Genomic DNA, 24,172 nt, shown 5'->3' on the forward strand with positions numbered 1-24,172 from the left:
TCACCTAACTGCTCCCAAATACAAAATTTTGAAAATTAAGCTAACAAAAAAATTATTGGGGAGTTTATCAATTCATTTTGTTGGAGTTTACAGAGAGGCTAAATTGCTCTTCTCACCTATATGGCCAGAAGGAGGCTTTATGAACAGTAGAGGGAGACTAGCATTGAATGGTCTCCCTTTATCCCAATCTGGGCTGGGGTGCTTAATGGATGGTACTTAAAGTAAGTGAGTTCTTATGTGTAAGGGTTGGGTTGAGTGAGTCAGTCAATCAAATCACCCACCTGGTCCACATAGAGTAATGATCAATATAAAGTGTCCTGATACCTTAAGGAGGTAAGAACATTTCTCTATTGAATCAAAGGCTTTAGACTAAGTGTGAAAACAATCCTTTATTGATTTTAGATATTGTTGGAACCTATCTTGATTGAACTAAGTGATAGTGTTTGGACTGATTAAAGAAATTTGGGTTATCAATCAAATGATAAGCCAGCAGAGATTAAAGAGTCTGATACTAAATAAATGCTTGAACAAGACAGTGTATGATAAACCCAAAGAGCCCAACTTTTGGGACATGAATCCACTATTTGACAAAAACTGCTGGGAAATTTGGAAAACAATATGAGAGAGATTAGGTTTAGATCAACATCTCATACCCTACACCAAGATAAATTCAGAATGGGTGAATGACTTGAATATAAAGAGGGAAACTATAAATAAGTTAAGTGAACACAGAATACTATACTTGTCAGATCTCTGGGAAAGGAAAAATTTTAAAACCAAGCAAGAGTTAGAGAAAATTACAAAATGTAAAATTAAATGGTTTTGATTATATTAAACTAAAAAGCTTTTGTACAAACAAAAACAATGTAGTCAAAATCAGAAGGGAAACAACAAATTGGGAAAAAATCTTTATAACAAAAAACTCTGACAGGGGTCTAATTATTCAAATATACAAGGAGTTAAATCAATTGTATAAAAAATCAAGCCATTCCCCAATTGAAAAATGGGCAAGAGACATGAATAGACAATTTTCACATAAAGAAATCAAAAGTATCAATAAGCACATAAGAAAGTGTTCTAAATCTCTAATAATTAGAGAAATGCAAATCAAAACAACTCTGAGGTACCACCTCATACCAAGCAGATTGGCTAAAATGAAAGAAGGGGAGAGTAATGAATGCTGGAGGGGATGTGGCAAAATTGGGACATAAATGCATTTCTGGTGAAGTTGTGAACTTGATGCAACCATTCTGGCTGGCAATTTGGAACTATGCTCAAAGGGCTATAAAAGAATGCCTGCCCTTTGATCCAGCCATACCATTGTTGGGTTTGTACCCCAAAGAGATCATAGATAAACAGACTTGTACGAAAATATTCATAGCTGTGATTTTTGTGGTGGCAAAAAACTGGAAAATGAAGGCATGTCCTTCAATTGGGGAATGGCTGAACAAATTGTGGTATATGCTGGTGATGGAATACTATTGCACTCAAAGGAATAATTAACTAGAGGAATTCCATGTGAACTGGAAAGACCTCCAGGAACTGATGCAGAGTGAAAGGAGCAGAGCCAGAAGAACATTGTACACAGAGACTGATACACTGTGGTAAAATCGAATGTAATGGGCTTCTGTAACAGCAGCAATGCAATGACACAGGACAGCTCTGAGGGATTTATGGTAAAGAACACTACCCACATTCAGAGGAAGGACTGCAGGAGAGGAAACATATAAGAAAAACAATTGCTTGAATGCATGGGTTGAGGTGGACATGATTGGGGATGTAGACTTGAAACTACCACACCAATGCAATGATCAACAATTTGGAAATAGGTCTTGATCAATGACATATGTTAAAACCAGTGGAAATGTGCATTAGCCATGGGTGGGGGGAGTGTGGGGGTTGAAGGGGAAAGTAGGAGCATGAATCATGTAACCATGTTAAAAATGAATATTAATAAATGCTTTAAACATAAATAAATAAATGCTTGAAGACTTGATTTTGCATAGAGTAAATTCTTAATAAGTAATTATTTACTTGCCCTGTTAAATTAAAATAATGAAAGTGTTAAAAAAGAGGGCTCACATTTCAGTAGCATCATGTCTCAAGGTACTAATTTATTATCCATCATCAAATACCCTCTCAGAAATTTGACCTCTAACCAAAAGAAGCTAAAGGCTTCCCAAGGAGGTCATACTTACAGAAACAATCTGACTTCTGATATCTTGCAAATGATTTCGTAGTAGTTTCATGTCTTTTGATCCAGAAGCACCAGCATCCAAAACAAATAGTTTGTCAGAAATCTGAAGATCATTCCCAAACCTAAGAGAAAGGAGTAGCGGACAGATGTTTAAGAAATTCATTTTTAAAAAAGATTTGAGGGGATAGCTAGGTGGCTCAGTGGATTGAGAGTGAGGCTTAGAGATGGGAGGTCCTAGATTCAAATCTGGCCTTAGACACTTCCTAGCTGTGTGACCCTGAGCAAGTCACTTGACCCCCATTGTCTAGCCTTTATCACTCTTCTGCCTTGTAATCAATCAATACACATTCTAAGACAGAAAGTAAGGGTTAAAAAAAAATATGGGTACTTCCTAGCTGTGTGACCTGGGCAAATCACTTAACTCCAACTGCCTTGCCCTTACTATTCTTCTGCCTTGGGACCAATACTTAGAACTGATTCTACGATAGAAGGTATCATTTTGTTTAAGATGTTTTAAAGTGAAGTACTACATAGTTGAATTAATTAGGAATTGGATGAGCCCTGGGGGCTCTGAATTTTGGTAAGAATTTTCTCTCTCTCTCTTTTTTAAAATAAATAATCCTTACCTTCTTTCTTAGAATTGATACTGTGTAATAATGGTTCCAAGGCAGAATATAAGTAAGGTGTGTAGGTAACAGGAGTTAAGTGACTTGCCCAGGGTCACACAGCTAGGAAGTATCTGAGGCCATCCTTGAACCTGAGACTTCCTGTCTTCAGGTCTGGTTTTCTATAGCCACCTAATTGCCTTTAAGATCTTCCTTTTTTTAACCTCATGGCCAGAGGGTGCTCAAGAAAGTAAATTCTCAGAATGAATCTATCATATCTAAGCTCCAGGATGGATACAAATCAGGGGGAACACTTTGAGGAAACATTTCCACCCACTGTGTTCTCTACTCAAGAAACAGTGTAACTAAAAGTAGATGAAAGGACTTAGTGTGGCAGGATACAAATGTTTTTCCTGCAATTTGGGAGACTGAGGTTGTTGTTTCCTTTGTGCTTAGGAATTCTGAAACAGCTGTGTGTTGAGCCAATTGGGTATCTATACTTTGTCTGACAAGAATATGATGAGCCCTCAAAAGCAGAGACTACTAATCAGCCTGAGGAGGGACAAATCCATCGAGATAAAAAACAAGAGCAGCTAGTCCTGTGCCAGTCAGTAGTAGGATTGAGCTGGCATGTCCAGCCTGGGTGAACTAGGGAGAAAAGTCCAAGAAAAAGAGGGAAAAAAAGGGTTCTTTCAGGAGGTATTTTTTTTATTTGTTTCTCACATAAACAATGTTTTGCACATTTTTGAGTGTGTCTTGAAAACATGGCTCCATCTTACCTGTTCCTAATTTCTTTCAGCAATGACATATCTTTATCATAGCCAAACTCGCCTCCAGCAGGTCGGGGAACATTCATGATGTCAGCATGAGTGGCCACCAGAACTACTCGAAGAGGATTTTTTAGCTTGCCGCCAAAAGCTGGTGGAGGGAAAAAATGAAAAACTTTAGGAAGGAGACATTTTTTTCTCTCTTTCTCTCTCTCTCCACATTCAGCTAAATCAGAAATTCATTTTATACATCAATAATACTCCAGATTTTTCCATGTATAGAACATTTATAATTATATCTGTGGACCTCAAAGATGGCAAACTGACTTCCTAATATTATTTTGAGAACCCTTTTCAGAACTTTGGCATCACCCTGGACATGGTAGCAACATGGATGGATCGAATTCTAATAACCACTCTTTCCCACAGATAATACAATAAGAAGGCTTTGTTTCAAGAAGTGCTGCTCTTTAGGATAGTGGATAAAGGAAAAGGCACATCGTAACAAATCACTGACCAGTATCTCTCTAGCTTTAGGGAGATGTAACCACCAATGATGACTCCTTTTAAAAGATCTACAAAAAGTTTTTGGGTACCCCATAACACTACAGAAATGACAATGATGATAAATGGTCCACAACATTCATACTTTTGTATGAATGTAACTGTACAGTACTTACACAAACAATGAACTCTCATTTATGGGAGAGTTTAAGTAGGAAAGCCTGGAAGATACCATGAAAAAGAATGAGAAAGAGAAAGACACAATATGGCAATATGAATGAGATCATAATACTAAACATACACTTAAAAATTTCAATCTATTGTAGCTCTTTAAACATATAGGTTTTCTTACTATTTTCTTGCAAGAATGGGATTTGACATATATTATACTGGTAAGGAATGGTTCTACCAGTTAGATGAAGAAATCAAGGGGGTTTTTATTCTAATTCATCTCCTTGGTAACAAAATTGAGACAATTTATTTTGTTGAATTGGTCACTACTCTCAAACTTGCTTGTTTTTTTATTTTTTTTATAATGAAAATGAAGAAAAAAATCACTTGTAATTTTGATTTCATTAGATAGGTTGGAAAATGTGGCAATCCTTAGCTCTTATTTGGCCTAGAATTTTATTTCATTTAGTCATTGAGATAAAGACCAAAGAATCAATATAAGATTCTAAAAGAAAATACTTTGTAAACCTTAAGACTCAATAAACAAGGAGTTATTATTATGAAGTGGATAGTCAATAAATATGAAGCATGCAAGGAAAAGCCTTTAGAGGTAATATCCTAAATAGCCATAAGATGGAGATGTTGCTCTACAGAATTTTCTCTTCTGCATGTAGTTTCTATCTTTTTTCACAAGTTATGTCTGCGTATGTGTATCTCTATTTGTCTTTTTGTTATTTTTGTATTTCTTTGCCCATTTCATTTTATTCCTCTTCTCTCCCTTTCTCTTCTCTCCATATAATGAAAGAGATATTCATCTTTTATTATTCGTTATATTCCTTACATGGAAGTTTTATGACCTCAGTTCTAAATTTGTAAAGAAGATGCAGAAAAATGAAATAGAATAGATTAAAAAAAATTATGTAGCCCCTTTTCTCAATTGGTCAGTAGACCTTGATAGATGATTCCTTATCCCTATTTTAAAACATAACTAGGTCAACACACTGCACATATACCACGTATTACTGTTTTGCAGAAGAGAAATTCTGAACTGGAGCATTGCCCCCTGGTGGTAGGCAATCCAAGTCCTTTGGCTTATAAATTGGGGACCTGATACTGGCAGCAAGAGTAGCTGGGGCAGTGGAGAAAGTACTGGATCTGAAGTCAGAAAGACTCATCTTTATATGATCAAATCTGGTCTCTTAACCCTGTTTGCCTTGGTTTCCTCATATATGAAATGAGCTAGAGAAGGAAATGGCAAACCACTCCGATACCTTCATCATGAAAACCCCATATGGGATCACAAGAAATTGGACATGACTGAAAATGACTGCACAACAAAAAATTGGCAGCAAGGATTACTTTTAATCTTGCTGCCTGAGCTTCCTATGGTTTCAGTGGATTTTCTACTTTGAAAAAAATTAAAACGGGTCCCAAAGTAGATCTTTTTGACTTCTATAAAACAGAAATAATAGCTTCAAGATTACAAAACTTGACCACTTAATTTGATCCAAGTGACAGTGAGAAACTTCCAGTTATTAATTTAGTGTTTAAAATAGGAACTGAGAAGTAGTTTTAAGGATATACAAAAAATAAATTGCACCAATCTATTGCTTTTTAACAATCAGAAGAACAAAACAGTTTTATCAGATAGTCAGCATAAAGTGTTTAGAAAGATTGAACATAGAGAGATGTAGAAGTATACAACTGTCAGTTCAACCTCCTGACAAGATTCATGAAATGCTATCTGGAAATACAAGTATGCTCAATGCCTTTGGGAATCATGAATAGTAGGAGACACACATGGGGAGAGAAAAAGACAAAACTCAACATCAAAGAGGAAACCACAACATCCTTATCATCTGTCAAAGAAACATTCACATGCATGTGCATTATCTATGGCTTACCTATGGGTTCTTCCACAGGGACAAGTGACTTTAGGAAACTTAGCCAGAAAATCACTTGATTTAACTGGATCTCATATGGTTCTTCAAGGCTGAAAAGTACTACGTGAATTGAAGTGGGATCATTTGCTGCAAAATAATCATAACAGCAGAAATAAACTGGATTCCCAGAGAACTCCCACACGCTGAAATCACCAACTCCTGCAGAGAGAGAAATAAAAAGTATTGTGTCTTCAAATAGCAAAAGGCTAAATTTCCCTTAGCTGTTCCCAAAATGATCTAGGAGACTAGAGCCTGAAGGCAGCATTTACTTTGTATGTACCTTGAATGCTATTCCAATATTAATCACAGAAATTATTAATATGAATAAATCTTAATACTAGACCACTGATGGAGGTATATTTTGTGTAAATTATATGTCTAAAAATTCAGAATGAGGTTTATTTTGATGCTCAATTAAGGCATAGAAGAGAACTCCTAACAAGAGGTTGGGTTGATGAAGCACAACCCCTGGCCACTTCTTTCAAGCAGGAAAGGTTTTTAAATATGAATCTGTTGATGGACAGCATGTGTGCTGACCAAGGATAAGCCTAATTATCTTTGGAGCAAGTCATCCCCAGAGGATGGATCATAGAATGATTATCTTTTTTTTGGTCATATGAATTGCTGAAACAATCTATTAAACCTGGAGAAGGTACTGAGGAGAAAAGGGGGTGCCATCTTGGAAGTACAACTGGGAGAAAAGATGCTTAGGAGGGAAGCTGAAGAGAAAAGGTAAAGGACAGCTGCCTTCCCAAGCCAAGGTTGTCTAAATTATACTTCCTGGAAAATTAGTTAATTCTCTATGAATAGAGTAAAGTGATATGGATACTGTGGCCCAAACAATATTAGATGGAATTATTAAAATGACCTAGAATATACCTTTGGGTCTCTTGAGAGCCCACCAGCAACTTTCCCCGCTCTTACTCAGTCTTCTCTTGTGGTATGCCTGACTCCCAACCAAGTACTTTTTGATCCAGTGACACTGGCCCCGACTTCCATGACCAAGTCACCATCTCTCCACCCTGGGCATTTTCCTCAGCTGTCCTCCATGATTGAAACTTTTTCTCTCCTCAACTCTACCCAATGACTTCCATGGCTTCCTTTAAATTGCAACTAAAATTCATAATTTTACAGGAAGTCTTTCCCAACACCTTCTGATCCTAGTACCTCCCCTCTGCTAGTTATTATTTTTTTCCTTGTATATGTCTTGTATCATATATATTTCCATGCTGTCTTCCCCTTTAGGTTGTAAGCTCCTTGTGGGCAGGGACTGGCTTTTTCCTCTTCTTCTATCCCTGGAATTTAGTAAGGTGCCTAGAACAAAGTAGGAGCTTAATAAATGTTTAATGATGGATGGATTGCCTCTGAGACCATAACCAGGATGGACCTCTATGATAGAACCTAAGATGGTTTGCTTTGAAGGCCAACTTCCCTTGAATATTTCCTCTCCTGTTAAGATGATTTGCTTTGGATTTCAAAGGCATCTCTAGAATTCCCTATTAAAATGTAAACAAGCGTAACCTTTAATAACTAATATTTTACAGTTGAGGATAAGTCATCTGGGATCTGTCTACCAGAAAGCTTAAAACAAAGTCTCATGAATATGGAACCAGAACGACCACTTTGAAAGGTAAGAATGAGGGTATCAGTAAAAGAGACAGAAGCTTAAAAAAGCAAATGGGATGGGGCAGCAGGATAGCAAAGTGGATAGAACTCTAGGCCTGGAGTGAGGAGGACCTGCCTTCAAATCTAGCCTCAGCTAGCTGTGTTCCCTGTGCAAGTCATTTAACCATGGTTGCCTAGCCCTGGCTGGTCTTCTGTCTAAGAATTGATATTAAGGAGGGCAGGTAAGTAGTTCAGAGGATAGGAAACCAGACGCAGACATAGGAGGTCCTAGTTATCTGGTCTCAGGCACTTCCTAACTGTGTGACCCTGGACAAGTCACTTAGCCCCCATTGCCTAGCCCTTACTGCTCTTCTGCCTTGGAACCAATACACAGTATTGATTCTAAGATTGACAGTAAGGATAAAAAGAAAATACTAATATAGAAGGTTAAAAAAAAGCAAATGGGGTGAGGCAAAGACAAATTTCATCTTCTGCACAATTTTTTGCAAATCTGATCTTACACATACATACTATCAAAGAACACAAACCCAGTCATAGGAGTTAAAATTTGAATATTTTAATTGCATTTTCATGTACGTTAACATTAGACACTGAATCCTTAGCACATAAAGATTTTAAAAATACCTACAATCAGAATATGCTGGTGATGGAATACTATTGTGCTCAAAGGAATAATAAACTGGAGGAATTCCATGTGAACTGGAACAACCTCCAGGAACTGATGCAGAGTGAAAGGAGCAGAGCCAGAAGAACACTGTACACAGAGACCAATACACTGTGGTAAAATTGAATGTACTGGACTTTTGTACTAGCAGCAATGCAATGATCCAGGACAATTCTGAGGGATTTATGGAAAGGAATGCTATCCACATTTAGAAGAAGAACTATAGGAGTGGAAACAGAAGAAAAACAACTGCTTGAACACATGGGTTGATGAGGACAGGATTGCGGATGTAGACTCAAAACGACCACACCAATGCAACTATCAATAATATGTAAATAAGTCTTGATTGATGACACATGTTAAAATCAGTGGAAATGTGTGTTGGATATGGGAGAGTGAAGGGGGGGTGAAGGGGAAAGTAAAAACATGAATCATGGAACCATGGAAAATTTTTCTAAAAAAATAAAGTATTTAAATCTCAAAAAAAAAANTTTCTTCTGGGCTTCCCTATGGCTTGCCATTATTAGCCCAGCCCCTTCTCAGCTTTATCCTCAAGCTGAGGGTCTGCCTGCGCTTTCTAAGCTCCCAAGGGCTCCGGTGCCCTTGTCCTCAGGGTCAGGCCTCCTGGTAGTCCCCGGTCTGCCCCTCTGCCCGAGGCTCCTTCAGCGGTCTCGGGGGCTGCTTTCACAGCCTTGCTCCCGTCTGCACCGGTTCCTCACTCGATGTCCTAGCTTGCACTGGAGATCTTTATTTGCGCCTAGGGCACTGCCTTCACCCGCACAGAAGCTCGGGAAAGTCCCTGCTTTAGAGATCTTTGTTCGCGCACGGGGCAATGCTTTCACCAGTGCAGATGCTCGGTAAAGTCCCTGCATTAGAGATCTTTGTCCGCACCCAGAGTGATGTCTTCACCCGTGTAGACTCTCGGGAACGTCCGTGCGAGCCCCACAGCCACTTGGGGTCCCACGTCTTGCAGCTCACAGGTACAAGCCCTGGGGCTGCTAGTGATTTACTGGTTGCCCCAATCTTGCTTTCACTCTTGTGCATTGGCCTTGGTGCTGTGCGTGGTGTGTGTGTGGGGGTGGAGGGGCTTCTTCCTCTCGCGTTTTAGTGAGAGCTGTTTCACCCCTTTTATGGGGTAGAAATGCCCCGATTCTGTGTACCTTCAATGCTGCACCCTTTTGTGGGGTTCCTTCATTCGTCTGGGTTCGTTTTTATGTCCCCTTGAGGAGTCCTGTATGCTTCGGTTAGGAGAGATTGAGCAGCTGCTCCTTACTCTGCCTCCATCTTAACCATGAATGATGTTTTAAAATGCATAAATTTACAAAGGAGACCAATTATATTAAAATATAGTTGTAAATTTTTTCCAATCCAAGTTCTTGGTTCCCCTGAAATCTACCTGGTGTAGGTACTCTTTCTATCAATAAAGATCATGGCCACTACTGTGATATTTGTATATGGTTTCAGGAGTTGCAACCAAAGCAAACCATCATTATGGATGGCTACTAGCCTTCTAGAGATGGGTGAACCTTTTGGAATTTTGCTAGTTAGCTCCTCAGAAGTCAGATTTATTGTCTATTGTTGCCTGGTCAGTGTCTGAACGCTTTTCAATTTAGCAAAATTGCCTCGAGATTTTGCTTCTCTCACTGGCATTGCTTTTAAAACTTCAAGGTCACCTCTATTTCTTGATGAAGTAGCAGTACAGGACTAGAGTAGAAAAAACCTGAATAAAGTAGGATTTACACTTGAAGGGCAGAATTCCAAAGCTGAGATTTCTTGGAATTGGGAATTACTGAGGCATGTATGGAGAGTATCATTTACAGTTCATCCCACTCTGAACTTGACTTCCCTAGTTAATGTCTGGTTTCTTGTGCGTGGGCTGGGCAATTCCAAATGAGATTTATAAATACTCGTTACAAAAAACCAATTAAAAATAGACAGAACCCGTTCAGCCCTGGATTCTCACAGTAGAAATGTCACCTCTAATCTTAGCTTCTCCTTCTACCTTATGTGTTTATTAAGCAAATTATTTAGATTGCTTGTTTCATCTTTTGTTGGTGAAGAACAAGTTCAACTACACTTGGGCAGGCTCCATAAAGAATTAAAATGCCACATCTAAAACACAGGTCCAGTGATGAGCTCTTAAGATGGCTTAGTCTGCTTCAGTGTCAGGTTCAAGCTTGTATATTATTACATAAGATAATATATTATTTATATCATATATTATTGACCCAGGTTCAAGCTTGTATATGTGATAAATTTGGTTAACAATCTCCTAAATAATGCTGTACCTTAAAGATATCTTGTTTTACTAAGAAACATCATTTTATTATGTTTGCAGTACTTCATTTCAATATGTAATTTTCTGGACTACCATACACACATGTGCACACATTTAAAAAAGTACAATCTTATATACATTTTGTTACTTAGTTGTTTTCCAGTTATATTTGACTCTTCTTGACCCCTTTTGGGGATTTTCTTGGCAAGGATACTAAACTGGCCTGCCATTTTCTTCTTTAGCTTATTTTGCAGATAAGGAAACTGAGGCAAAAAGGGTTAAATGACTTGCACAGGGACGCAGCTAGTGAGTGTTTGAGGCTAGATTTAAACTCAGGTCTTCCAGGCTCAGTCTATCCACACACATACTCTATTTTGTTAAGCTAGGTAGGAGGAATGGAAAGGTGTACTGCAGTTCCTGTATTTTACAGATAATAAAAAACCTGTCTTAAGAAAATAAGGGGAAAACAGTCTATATTCTTTCCACAAGCAATTTTTTATCCAGGGAAATCTTCCTTCTCTCTTAATCCCTGTGCCCTTTCTCCCAGCAGTAGGGGTTAGCCTTAGCTATTAATGCCATTTTCACTCTAGCTGGGAAGATAAGTGGCTATCTCTGAGATCAGAGATCTGAGATCATAAAAAAGGAAAGGAGAAAAAAATACAGACCTTTTTATGGTTTAAGGAAAACCTTCCCTCAATCCTATTTTCCCTAATGTGAAGAGTCAGAATTATAATGTGTCTGACTTGCATGACCAAATCATGTTATTAAGAGAGATGTAAACTTCTAAGATTTTGTGATTCAGTCTTCCTCCCTGGTAAGCCTATCTCCCCCACAACTCCAATCATTAGATTCTGTAGTTCAGTCCTTTTTTTCACAAATTTAATTCAATTCAACTAACATTTACTAAAAAAATAAAAACAAAAACCCACGGTGTGCAAGTTAGTGTATTTGGAGCTGGGGCTACAAAATTAAATGTGACAAGTCCTTTGCTCAAGGAGGGTACAAAATTGGGGAAGGCCAAGAATTGCTTCCCTATTAAATTCTATCAACGGAGCTGTTTATGCATGTAGCCCTAGGCATAGCACTCCTTTAAATATGAAATGTTAATAAAGACCAATTCTTTTTAGAGACTGTCCTATTTCAAATAAATGTCCTCAATAAGCAGAATTGCCAAGAGAAGTAGAAAGGGCAACTTTGGAAGGAAGAGAGTTTCCCCCTACTCTGGGTCAAATGTACAATGACCAGGAGGAGTAGAGAGAGACAATACTTCCTTTGTCCTAGATAACATCTGTATTAATGCAAGCTAAGATGAAATAAGGTTTGATGGGAGCTATATAACACCAACAATGTGTACTACAGATGAACTATTTTATAGACCTTGGCCTTATGAATCTAAAGGAAAAAATTGCATTTTCCCTCTAATTTTGTTTCTTTTCTTTATTTGAATTTGATAAAATAAATTGTTGCTCAGTTATGCCTGACACCTGGTGATCCCACTTGAGATGTTCTTGGCAAAGACACTGGAGTGGTTTGCCATTTGCTTTTTCACTGATTTTACAGATGAGGAAACTGAGGCAAAGTTAAATGACTATCCCAGAATCACACATCTAGTAAATGTCTCCTGTCAGATTTGAACTCACAAAGATGAGTCTTCCTGGCTCCATGCCCAGCATTCTATTCACTGTGCCACCTAGCTGCCCAATTTATCCACTTGAAGTTTTCAAGCTAAGAACAGATGAATGTATTCAGTATTGTAGAGAGGGTACATTCTAGGTATGATTTGACAAGATGGCCTTTTAGGACTCAATTTCTGAGATACTGTGGAAATAAAAAAATATCTGTAATATAAGGTAGAGTAAGGTAACTGGGAAGGAGATATTCAGGCAAAGTTTCCATGACAAATCAGAGGAAGGAATGATTCCTTTAATCTGAAAGTGGGGAAGTCAAGGAAGACTTCATTACAGAAGGTAGTACCTAAGTAGGTCTTTGAAGGATGAGGGTTCAAGAAGTGGAGGACATAAAGGAGTCAGATTTGGCCGGAATGTAGACTTTGCAAGGAGGAATAAAATTAAATAAGTTTGGCTAACCAGAGATTGTGGAATGCCTAGAAAGTCTAAAAGCTAATAAAGGGGGATTGATATGACCATAGGAGGAGTGTTAAGAAGCTTATTCAGTTGCAGTCATATGGTTGTATACTTGAAGAATACTAGAGAACCAACTAAAAAACTAGTTGAAATAATTCAAAACTTTAGCAAAAATGCAGGATATAAAATAAACCCACATTTGCCATCAGCATTTCTACATATTATCAATAAAATCCAGCATCAAGGGATAGAAAGAAAAATTGTATTTGAAATAACTATAGACGACATAAAACATTTGGGATTCTACCTGCCAAGGAAAACTGAGGAACTATATGGAAACAATTACAAAACAATTTTCACATAAAGACAGATCTAAACAATTGGAAAACTATTAATCGCTTATGGGTGGGCTGAGCCAATATCATAAAAACGCCAACTGTACCTAAATTAATTTGCTCATTCAATACCATACCAATCAAACTACCAAAAAATTTTTTTACAGAGCAAGAAAAAAATTAATTAGGAGGAAAAAAAGTTCGAGAATATCAATGGAATTAATAAAAAAAAGGTGAAGTTGTTTATTTGGGTATATGATTTGGGTTTTGGTTTTAAAAGATTACTCTATTACAAAAATGAACAATATGGATATAGGTTTTGTAAATCCCAGTGGAATAGTTTATCAACTATACGAGAGAGGGGGGAAGAGGGGAGAGGGAAACAACATGAGTCATGTAACCTTGGAAAAATTATGTGTAGATTTGTGAGTGGAATAAAATTAAAGGAAAAAAAACCCTTAAAAATAACCAGAAAAGAGTTCCAGGTTAAGATGGTGGCAGAGTAAAAGCAGCTGCTTAACCTCTCCTAACCGAAACATACAGGACTCCTCAAGGGGACATAAAAACAAATCCAGAAGGAAAAATGAAATATCTCACTGAGAAATTGACAGATCAAGAAAATAGATCTAGAAGAGATAATTTGAGAATAATTGGTCTTCCTGAAAAAGCAGTAATTAATAGAAATTTGGACTCCATACTAAATTATTCAGGAAAATTGCCTTGAAGTTCTACAACAAGAAGGCAATATAGACATTGAAAGGATCCATAGATCACCCTCTACACTAAACCCTGAAAAGACAACCCCCCAGGAATATAATAGCCAAATTCAAGAGCTTCCAATTAAAAGAAAAAATTTTACAAGAAGCCAGAAAGAGACAATTCAGATATCAAGGAACACCAATCAGGAACACACAGGATCTGGCAGCCTCCACACTACAAGACCGCAAGGCTTGGAATATGATATTCAGAAAGGCAAGAGAATTGGGTCTACAACCAAGGATCACATACCCATCAAAACTAACTATATACTTCCAGGGGAAAGTATGGGCATTCAACAAAATTGAAGATTTCCAAGTAATTGCACAGAAAAGACCAGGACTAAATGGAAAGTTTGATATCCAACCACAAAAACCAAGAGAAACATGAAAAGGTAAATAAGAAACAGAGGGGAAAGAAAGAAAACTCTTATTTTTAAATTTGCCTCTTTAAGGGCTTCAATAAGATCTAATTATTTGTATTCCTATATGGAGAAATGTTATGTGTAATTCTCTGTAGTGAACTCTATTCACTATTATAGTATCCAATATTATAGTAATTAGAAGAATTATTCACAGGGAGAGGATGGAGTACTAAATGGTCTAAGATGATAAGAGGGTGGGTGGGAAAGAGGGGGGTGAATAGTAGAGGACACCAAGAGAAACTTAAATGAATAAGAAAAATAGGATATTCTCTTACACATAAAGAGGGCATGGGAAGGGAGGGGATGTTAGTACTATTATAAGAAAGAGAGGAAGAGAGCATTAAAAGGTAATATGTAAACCTTACTCTCAGTGTAATTATCCCTGAGAAGGAAGAGTAGTTATATCCATTGAGATATAGAACTCTATCTAACCCTACTGAGAAAGTCAGAAGGGATAAACCAAGGGGAGCAGAGGAGTGGGGAGGTCAAAAAAGGGAGAGGAGGAGAAAGGAGAGGGAATTCATTAGGCCTTAAAAATAAAAAGGGGAATAACAAGGGAAGTGGTAGAAAGGGTAGTAAATCAAGGGAGGAGACAAGGGTTACTGGTTTAACTCAAATCACTGGTTTAAAAGGAAATAGCCTAAGAAGAAGGGGTAGAACTAAGAGAGGATACCAAAATGTTGGGGAATACACAACTGATAATTATAACTCTGAATGTGAATGGGATGATTGATTACACTAAATTAAAAAGCATTTGTACAAACAAAAACAATGCAACCAAAATGAGAAGGGAAAAAACAAATTGGGAAAAAATCTTTATAACAAAAAACTCTGACAGGGGTCTAATTACTCAAATATACAATGAGTTAAATCAATTATATAAAAAATCAAGCCATTCCCCAATTAATAGGCAAGGGACATGAAAAGGCAATTTTCATATAAAGAAATCTATACTATCAATAAGCACATGAGAAAGTGCTCAAAATCTCTAATAATTAGAGAAATGCAAATCAAAACAACACTGAGGTATCACCTCACACCTGGCAGATTGGCTAAAATGATAGTAGGGGAGAGTAATGAATGTTGGAGGGGATGTGGCCAAATTGGGACATTAATGCATTGCTGGTGGAGTTGTGAACTGATCCAACCATTCTGGCTGGCAATTTGGAACTATGCTCAAAGGGCTATTGTTTATTTTGAATTCAAGGAGGTGCCATTTGGAAGTGTGTCTTGCAGACTTCCTGTGGACACGTGGGGGACTATGAGACTACATTTCTCGTGATTCCAATGGGTTTCTGGTTTCCGGTTTTGGGTGTGGGGACGTCAGACGTCCCCACATATGGGGGAGTTTAAATTCGGAGGAGGACCTAAAGAAGGCCTCTTGGTTACCTAGCTGGCGTATGAGAGTCAGGATGGGCACTAGCAGTAGATTTAAAAGATAGTCAAGTGCAGTCATATATATTTTACCAACAAGGCCATGGCTATTAAAATATTAATTTCTCTTATATGTCTTTATCATTTTTAATCATAACACTATAAAAGATTGCCTGCCCTTTAATCCAGCCATACCATTGTTGGGTCTGTACCCCAAAGAGATCATAGATAAACAGACTTGTAAGAAAATATTTATAGCCCTGATTTTTGTGGTGGCAAAAAACTGGAAAACGAGGGTATGCCCTTCAATTGGGGAATGGCTGAACAAACTGTGGTATATGCTGGTGATGGAATATTATTGCACTAAAAGGAATAATGAACTGGAGGAATTCCATGTACACTGGAAAGACCTCCAGGAATTGATGCAGAGCGAAAGGAGCAGAGCCAGAAGAACATTGTACACAGAGACCAATATACTGTGGTAAAATTGAATGTAATGGACTTTTGTACTAGCAGCAATGCAATGATCCATAACAATTCTGAGGGACTTATGGAAAAGAACCCTACCCATATTTAGAGGAAGAACTACAGGAGAGGAAACAGAAGAAAAACAACTGCTTGAACACATGGTTAAGGAGGATATGATTGGGGATGTAGACTCGAAATGGCCACACCAAAGCAACTATCAACAATTTGGAAATAAGTCTTGATTGATGACACATGTTAAAACCAGTGGAAATGCGCACTGGTTATGGGGGGGGGTCGGGAGGTGAAGGGGAAAGTAAGAACATGAATCATGTAACCATGCTAACTTTTCTAAAAAATGAAACCTTAAAAAAAAGTAAAGAAAGAAGGTGGCCTCATCATACCAGATCTCAAACTGTATTACAAAGTTATAATCATCAAAACAATCTGATACTGGCTAAGAAAAAGTTTGGTGGATCAATGGGATAAATTAGGTACACAATACATATTAGTAATGACGATAGTAATCTAGTATTTGATAAACCCAAAGATCCAAGATTTTGGGATAAGAACCAGAAAGCAGTTTCGTAGAAACTAGATACAGCCCAATATCTCACAATGTATACCAACATAATGTCAAAATGGGTACATGATTTATACATAAAGGTACATGCCCATTAATTGTGGAAGAGCTGAACAAATTGTAGTATACGATAGTGATGGAATACTACTGTGCTATAATAAGGAACAAGATGCTTTCAGAAAAACCTGGTAGGATTTATAAGAAGTAATACAAAGTGAAATGAGCAGAAGCAGGAGAACACTGTACACAGTGTCACCAATTTTGTATGTTGATTAGCTGCGAATGACTTACCTATTCTTAGCAACTGTATTGGGGTGAGTATTGATGGTAGGGGTGTGTGTATCTAGACTCCCCCTTGTTAGCTTTCAATGGGCCGGATCAGCTATCCTCACCCCCACCCCAGACCTATGAGGGAACAAACCCAAAGAGGTTCTCCAAACTGGCAAAGTTAAGAGTGGGGATGTTGAAGGAAGGTGTTGGGGTTCAGTTGAGACCCTAATGTGTTGGATCCCACCTTCAGAGCCAGGCCTGTTGAGACAAGCCTCCCCCACTCCTAAGTTCAAGTTAGCTTTTGCCCATCAAGATGGAGTCTGCCCCTCAGCCCCAAGATAAGTCACATCCCCTCTTCAGTGTAACTGCTTCAGACTCTAAGTAGCAAACTATCAGGGGTTTATTAAATGATAAAGTAAATTCTGGGTACAGGGGAAAACGTATAGGGGAATCAAGGAAGGAGGGAAAGGATGAACTTCATGAACAGCTATGTCTTCTCCTCAAGAGAGCAGTTCTGGACTTCTTCTGTGGCTTGGTCACAGTAGCCCATTCTCTCTTCTCCCTACAATTTCCTATCAAATATTTCTAAACTAATATAAGAGGGAAGTAACAGGATAAATGGATTCAAACAGGATCAGGGAAGGGACCCCCCCATTCAAGCCAGCTCCCCTAGGAGTTTGAGCTCTCCGGCCAAATTGGAGAATTGCTGTTCAATGTCTTCTTTGTTGGTAAATGAAGATAGTAGGAATTGATGTTAGTAGTTGTGATCTCCCAATAATCACTAATAAAAGTACAGAGGAGCCCAATTCACTCAGGATCCACCCCAAAATCAAAATCTCCCAACCAAAGAACCAATTCCCAAGGGTCCCAGTCCGGTCAGGAGAGAAGTGACAGTTGAGAAGACTCCTCCAAACTCCTCTTGCTGCTGGCCCCTCCCAAAAGGAATTCTGAACAGGCAACATTCTTCTGGGCTGTTTCAGGGTCCCTTCCAACTCCAATTGCCTGCTCCCCTTTCAGACCACAGTTACACAACATAATTATCTGAGATAATTCCAAAGGATTTAATGACAAAAAATGCTATCCATCTCCAGAGAAAGAACTGTTGGAATTTGAATGAAGATCAATGCATACTTTTTTATTTTACTTATCTTTGTTTTAATTTTTTTGGTTTATTTCCTTCTCAACATGATCAATATGGAAATATGTTTTACATGATTATACATGTACATTGCTTGCCTTCTTAGTAAGGGAAGAGAAAAGGGAGAGATTTTGGAAATACAATTTTAAATGAATATTAAAAATATTTTTACATATTTTTTTTAATTAAAAAAGTTTTAAAAAGAATCTTATTCAGGCAGTGATGTGGAGAAGAGATTGAAGAGGAAGGAACTACATGGATGATTATGATAGTCAATAAGCATTCATTAAGTGCCTACTATGAGCCAGGCACTGTGTTAAGTACTGGAAATTTTATTTTTTTAAGCAATCAATAATCTCTCCTCTTGAAGGGCTCATAGGCTAATATAGTAGATAACATGTAAACAACTTAAACTGGAGATAAGAGGAGAAAGATACTAGGATTAAGTGGGATCAGGAAAGGCTTCCTGTAGAAAAATGGGATTTTTTAGGTAGTACTTGAAGGAACCCAGGAAAGCCAGATGGTAAAGAGGAGAAGGGGGAGAATTCAGAGAAAATGTCCAGACTTGGGAGATACAAATTTCTTGTTTGAAGAACAGCAAGGAAATCAATGCCACTGTGTGGAAGAGTACATGAGAGTAGGGGACGGTAAGGTATAAGAAGACTGGAAAGGTAGGGGGGAACTTTGTCGTGAAGGATTAGATCATTAATGTAGTCTAGGAAAGGAGAAAATTGATACTGTTCTAGAAAGGTTGCAGTAGGAATGGGAAAATGAAATTTTGATGGATTAGGGATGTCACTGATGTGAATATTCTCTCCAGTAATGTAGACTGCAACCTTCTCATCCTATTTACTCATAAATAATACAGTGAATATCAGATGCTTTCCTCTGGTTCTTTTTAATAGCTTGGAGAATATGGCTAGCCTACTTGGACTTCTTACCTGTTGTTTTTCATTCTGACACTAAGACCAAGGCTAACATTTTCCCGATGATGCCAGTTTATTTTTCTTAACCATTTCTGCTAACTTGTCAGCCTGCTTACTTTCATAAATCCTCCTGTGTAGCATATATTTTGATTCTTCTAAATTTCCCATCTCCTGGCCTGGCTCTCAATCCACTGAGCTACCTAGCTGCCTCCTGAGAACGCTGATGTTAAAAGATTCAGCTTTTTTGTAAGTCTAGAATTGTATAATTCTTCAAATGTGATATGTTCCAATTCTCCCCTTACTTAAGTTTGGATCATTGTCTATCCATAGCCCCTATTCAATATTTATTTTTTCTTACCTTTATTCTTTCTTCTAATTTGTTATTCATTTTGACCTTTCTGCTAACCCAGGAGTTCTTAACATTTTATGTGTAGTAGAAATCTGGTGAAGCCATGGACCCTTTCCTAGAATATTTTAAAAAAATATCTAGGATGACAAAGGAAGCCAATTATATATCTGAAAAAGTTATCAAAATATAAAGCAAAATAATTTAGGGATTAAGAAACTCTATAGCTTGTCTATTAGAATATAGTTTTTCACATTATGTTTGGTGCTCTACTACATACATTTTCTGACTCTTCATTGGATAGAGTCAGGTCTGGTAATGGGAGGACCTGGGTTCAAATCTGGCCTCAGACATTTAAGAGACAGAATTAATGACACATATATAATATGTGAGCCTTCTGAATAGTCTACATGCTTTTGGTTTATTTCACTTATTGGTCTCACATATGCCAACATAGTATTTCTCTTTGTCTATGTTTTCATTCATTCAGTATCAAAGTATATTTTGACTCAGAGAATGCTGTTAAGTTACTAATAGAATTTTCTTACAACTTTATCCCTTTTGCAAATGATGCCAGTGCATCTTCATTGTGGTCAGTTTGCTCATGTTCATCATGTGGACTGCAAGGTAATATGACTAAGTGTCCCTCAGAATGATGCATCTTGTTGACTTTGGGGACATTACAAAACCAACTTTGTAAACTCATTCGTTTGCTATGAGGAAGGGCTATGAGTCATATATGCACTTAGAGCAGAGGCTCTAAATTTTTTTTAATGTCATTGACCCATTTGGCAATGAGATGAGCCCTATTCTGTGGATCCCCTCTTGAAATAATGCTTTTGGTGCATAAAAGAAGATGCATAAGGTTTAAAAGAAAATCAAAAGTTAGTGAAGGAAAAGGATCTCATTTTCCCTTCATCCAAATTGGATTCCCTCAAATCAATCAATAAATTCCAATGAAAACCCCCTAACTTAGATATCACTTTCTTTATATTTTCTAATTTCAAATTTTATTTATAGAGGCAGGTAGATGGCAATGTAGTCAGGAAGAACTCAGTTCAAATCTAGCCTCAGATAACGGACTACTTTGGCAAGTTATTTAACTTCTAACTGCCTAATTTTCTTCAGTTGTAAAATGGGGGTGAAAATAAATGCCACCCACCTCCCAGGGTTGTTGTAGGGATAAAATGAGATATTTGTAGAGTGTTTTGCAAACCTTAAGGTGCTACAAATAATAACTTAAGATTTAGAGTTAGAAGGGTTATTATCTTAAACCAATAATGATCCAGTGAGTTAGAATAGTACACTTTTAAATTTAATTTGTATCACAGCATTCGAATTTTTTCCATTACATTCTTTTTTATTTTTTTTTAAACCCTTACCTTCTGTCTTAGGGTCAATACTGTGTATTGGCTCCAAAGCAGAAGAGTGGTAAGACAATGGGGGTCAAGTGACTTGCCCAGGGTCACACAGCTGGGAAGTGTCTGAGGCCAGATTTGAACCTAGGACCTCCCATTTTTAGGCCTGGCTCTCAATCCACTGAGCCACCTAGCTATTCTCCTGGTCTTTTCTTTTTGAAGAGGACAAATGATATCATAAGAGTGATGATATCTTGACTTGTTTGTGCGTTGGATTTAAGTGAGGCAAAACTGTACAAAGTCTTACTCTCTTCCAGAGCTTTTAAAGACCAGTGGCAAGACAAAAGTAAGGGCAACTGACCATGGCCTGGCATGTGGTGTGGAGGACATTGGCATATTCTATGTCTGACTAGGTTCTAGGTGTTCCTCAGTGTCTGCTTCAGCCACTTTCATGTCCATTGGAATAAATGGTTCTCATCTGCCCATTCTGCGGGGGGAGTTGTCATGTGATTGGGGTAGACAACTCCTTAACTCACTGACAAACTTGAGGACTGTCAGTTATGCTTAACTTGGTTTAGCCCATCTGGGTGACAGTTTTACTGGAGTATGTATGGGCAGTGTGTGTCCTACAGCTTTTCCAAGCCACAAGGGAGTGCGGAAGGTGGATACCAAAAATGGATGAGTAGGCAACCCTTTTTCATTCCACTACATTAGGAAGGATGGATATGTATTAGGGGTGGCACATATCAGTTTACTAGAGCCAAATGTTAAAATTTCCTACTAGTAATTAAACTTTGGACATCAGCAAATGCTAACTATGAGGGCCTGGTTTTTTTTTTGTTGTTGCTATTGATTAGATTTAAGAAAGAGATGGAGGAAATATTAATAATGTAGATTAAATTTAAAAGGGTACCATATTAACTCACAGAGTCAAGATTACATGTTAAGAATATCAATAGTTGGGGGGCAGCTGGGTAGCTCAGTGGATTGAGAGTCAGACCTAGAGACGGGAAGTCCTAGGTTCAAATCCGGCCTCAGACACTTCCTAGCTGTGTGACCCTGGGCAAGTCACTTGACCCCCATTGCCTACCCTTACCACTCTTCCACCTATGAGCCAATACACAGAAGTTAAGGGTTTAAAAAAAAAAGAATATCAAGAGTTAAGTCATTATTTATAGAGGTTTTAATAATTATGTGATTCTTAGTATCCTTCACTTTCTTTTCTCCTACTTTTCCATTCTCACCATAGAAACTATAAGTCAAACAGGACTTAAAAGACCTGGATTCAGAAACTGAATATGTTTCTTACTAATTGCATGACCATGTCCAACTCACTTAATTTCTCTCAGCCTCAGTTTCCTCATCTGTTAAGATGAGGGAGTTGGCAGAGAAAGAAATGTTGGAGTTAGAATGTACATCAAATCATATTATTTTTCACTTTAGTTCATTTGGGTTTTGGTTTTATATGATTTTTCTCTTACAGAAATGAACACTATGGAAATATATTTTGCATAATGCATGTATAACCCAGATCAATTGCTTACCATTTCTTAGAAGAGGAAGGGAAAGAAGGAAGGAAAACAATTTGGATCATACGAATTCAGAAAACATAGTGGAAATTGTAACTATATATAATTGGTAAAATAAAATATCTTTACAAAAAAAAAAGATGAGGAAGAGTTGGACTAAATGGCCTTTAAGGAACCTTCAAGCTCTCAATCTATGATCCTATGATTTAATGTTTGAGAACTATTCTGTATTTTCCCCTATTTCGTGGGTTGTGATGGCCAAAATTTTTGGTTTTCGGGGGCCATATTTCTGCTGATGAGCCTCTCTGAATTTAATTAGACTCATCCTGAGATAACAGATGCCCCTGTTGTTATTGTACCTGTATTTGAAACTTTTTAAGTTTCCTAGAATCTGCTAGAATGTGTACATAGCTTTTAAGACTCTAGTCATCTCTGCTATGATGAATCACGAGTAGCACTTTTTTGTGGAAGGAATTCTAAATAAAAAATGGAGGAAATTTCTATATGTCAGTCAGTTTTAGAGACCATAGAATCATAGATCATAAAGTTCAATTCCCTAATTTTTAAAAAATCTTTTAAAATTTAATTAAATTTAAATTAAAAAAATCTTTTAGAATCGATACAAGGTATTGGTTTCAAGGCAGAAGCATGGTAAGGGTTAGTCAACTGAAATTAGGTGACTGGCCAAGAGTCTCTGGCCTAGGAAGTATCTGAGGTGTCTGAGGTCATATTTGAACCCAGAACCTCCCATCTTTAGGCTTGGTTCTTTATCGACTGAGCTACCTAGTTGCCCCCAAACCCCTACATATTAAAAAAAATATATATCTAAAAACTTGTCCGTGTTCACAAAGCTAATTGTAGCAATCTAAATCTTTTGATTCCATGTCTTAGGTTCTACCTCCAATACATTCTGTTTCACAGTTATGGACTTGACAGCCACCTTCATTACTCTAGTACTCACTGGTGATGCCTTGGCATGCCTGCCCAGCTAACACTCAGGGAATTGCTCCTCTGCCCCTCTTCCCAGTGCCTGAGGGCATTTTTGCATGCCCCACCCCTCTGCCCAGTCACCCAAAGCAAGCGCTTTCTCTCTCAACTCTCTCCAGTAATGGGGGCAGGGGTGGCTCACAGACAGCTTGAATTTGCCCTCTGGGCACTCCACTTTGTGGAAGGAATTCCAAATAAAAAATGGAAGAAATTTCTATATGTCAGTCAGTTTTAGGGACCATAGAATCATAGATCATAAAGTTCATTTCTCTTCACCAACCCTGCTCTAGTAGAAGCTTTTCTTATCTTAATGACAGCATGCTAACAATAACTTTTCTTGTATTGCTTTTGCTTTTTCTACCAATGCTTCTTCTATAAGGAAGTACAAATATCTATCCCTCATTATGCCCAATAAAGTGTTGACTTGTGAACACCCTGAAATCATGGACTGGCAGGTGGTAACAAAGGATGGCTAAGAAAAGGATTCTCCTGGGTTAGCTAGGGCATCTAAGGAGTACAGTGGATAAATGCAGGAATTAGAGTCAGGAAGACCCAAATTCAAATTCGAAAATTATTTTTTATTTTAATTTTTATTAATTCATAATTTAATACCAAATTAATTAAATAAATGACATAAGTTAATAAGATAAAATAATATAAAAATAAAAATAATATTTACTATCAATTTATAATTACCTTATAATTAAAATAATTAATTTTAATTATCTAATAATTAAAAATTTAAAAAACTCACACCCCTACCAGCTATATGATTAAGCAAGTTACTTAAGGCTGACTGCCTCAGTTTCCTCAAATGTAAAATAAGAACAAAAGTAGCACCT

General features: G+C 37.5%; 1 protein-coding gene across 1 annotated transcript in view; it reads right to left on the reverse strand.

The window, feature by feature from the left end:
* The window catches only part of DAPK1 (death associated protein kinase 1), a 252,352-nt gene that overhangs the window by 9,224 nt on the left and 218,956 nt on the right, over positions 1–24,172 (reverse strand). Inside the window, exons 20-23 of the mRNA XM_044679822.1 lie at positions 9,320–9,443; positions 6,149–6,346; positions 3,582–3,720; positions 2,199–2,319 (exon numbers count right to left, since the gene is read on the reverse strand). Coding sequence (XP_044535757.1) covers positions 2,199–2,319; positions 3,582–3,720; positions 6,149–6,346; positions 9,320–9,443 — 582 coding nt within the window. The remainder of the gene's footprint in view (positions 1–2,198; positions 2,320–3,581; positions 3,721–6,148; positions 6,347–9,319; positions 9,444–24,172) is intronic.

The sequence above is a fragment of the Gracilinanus agilis genome, chromosome 1 (genome assembly GCF_016433145.1).
Source record: "Gracilinanus agilis isolate LMUSP501 chromosome 1, AgileGrace, whole genome shotgun sequence".
Lineage (NCBI taxonomy): Eukaryota > Metazoa > Chordata > Mammalia > Didelphimorphia > Didelphidae > Gracilinanus > Gracilinanus agilis.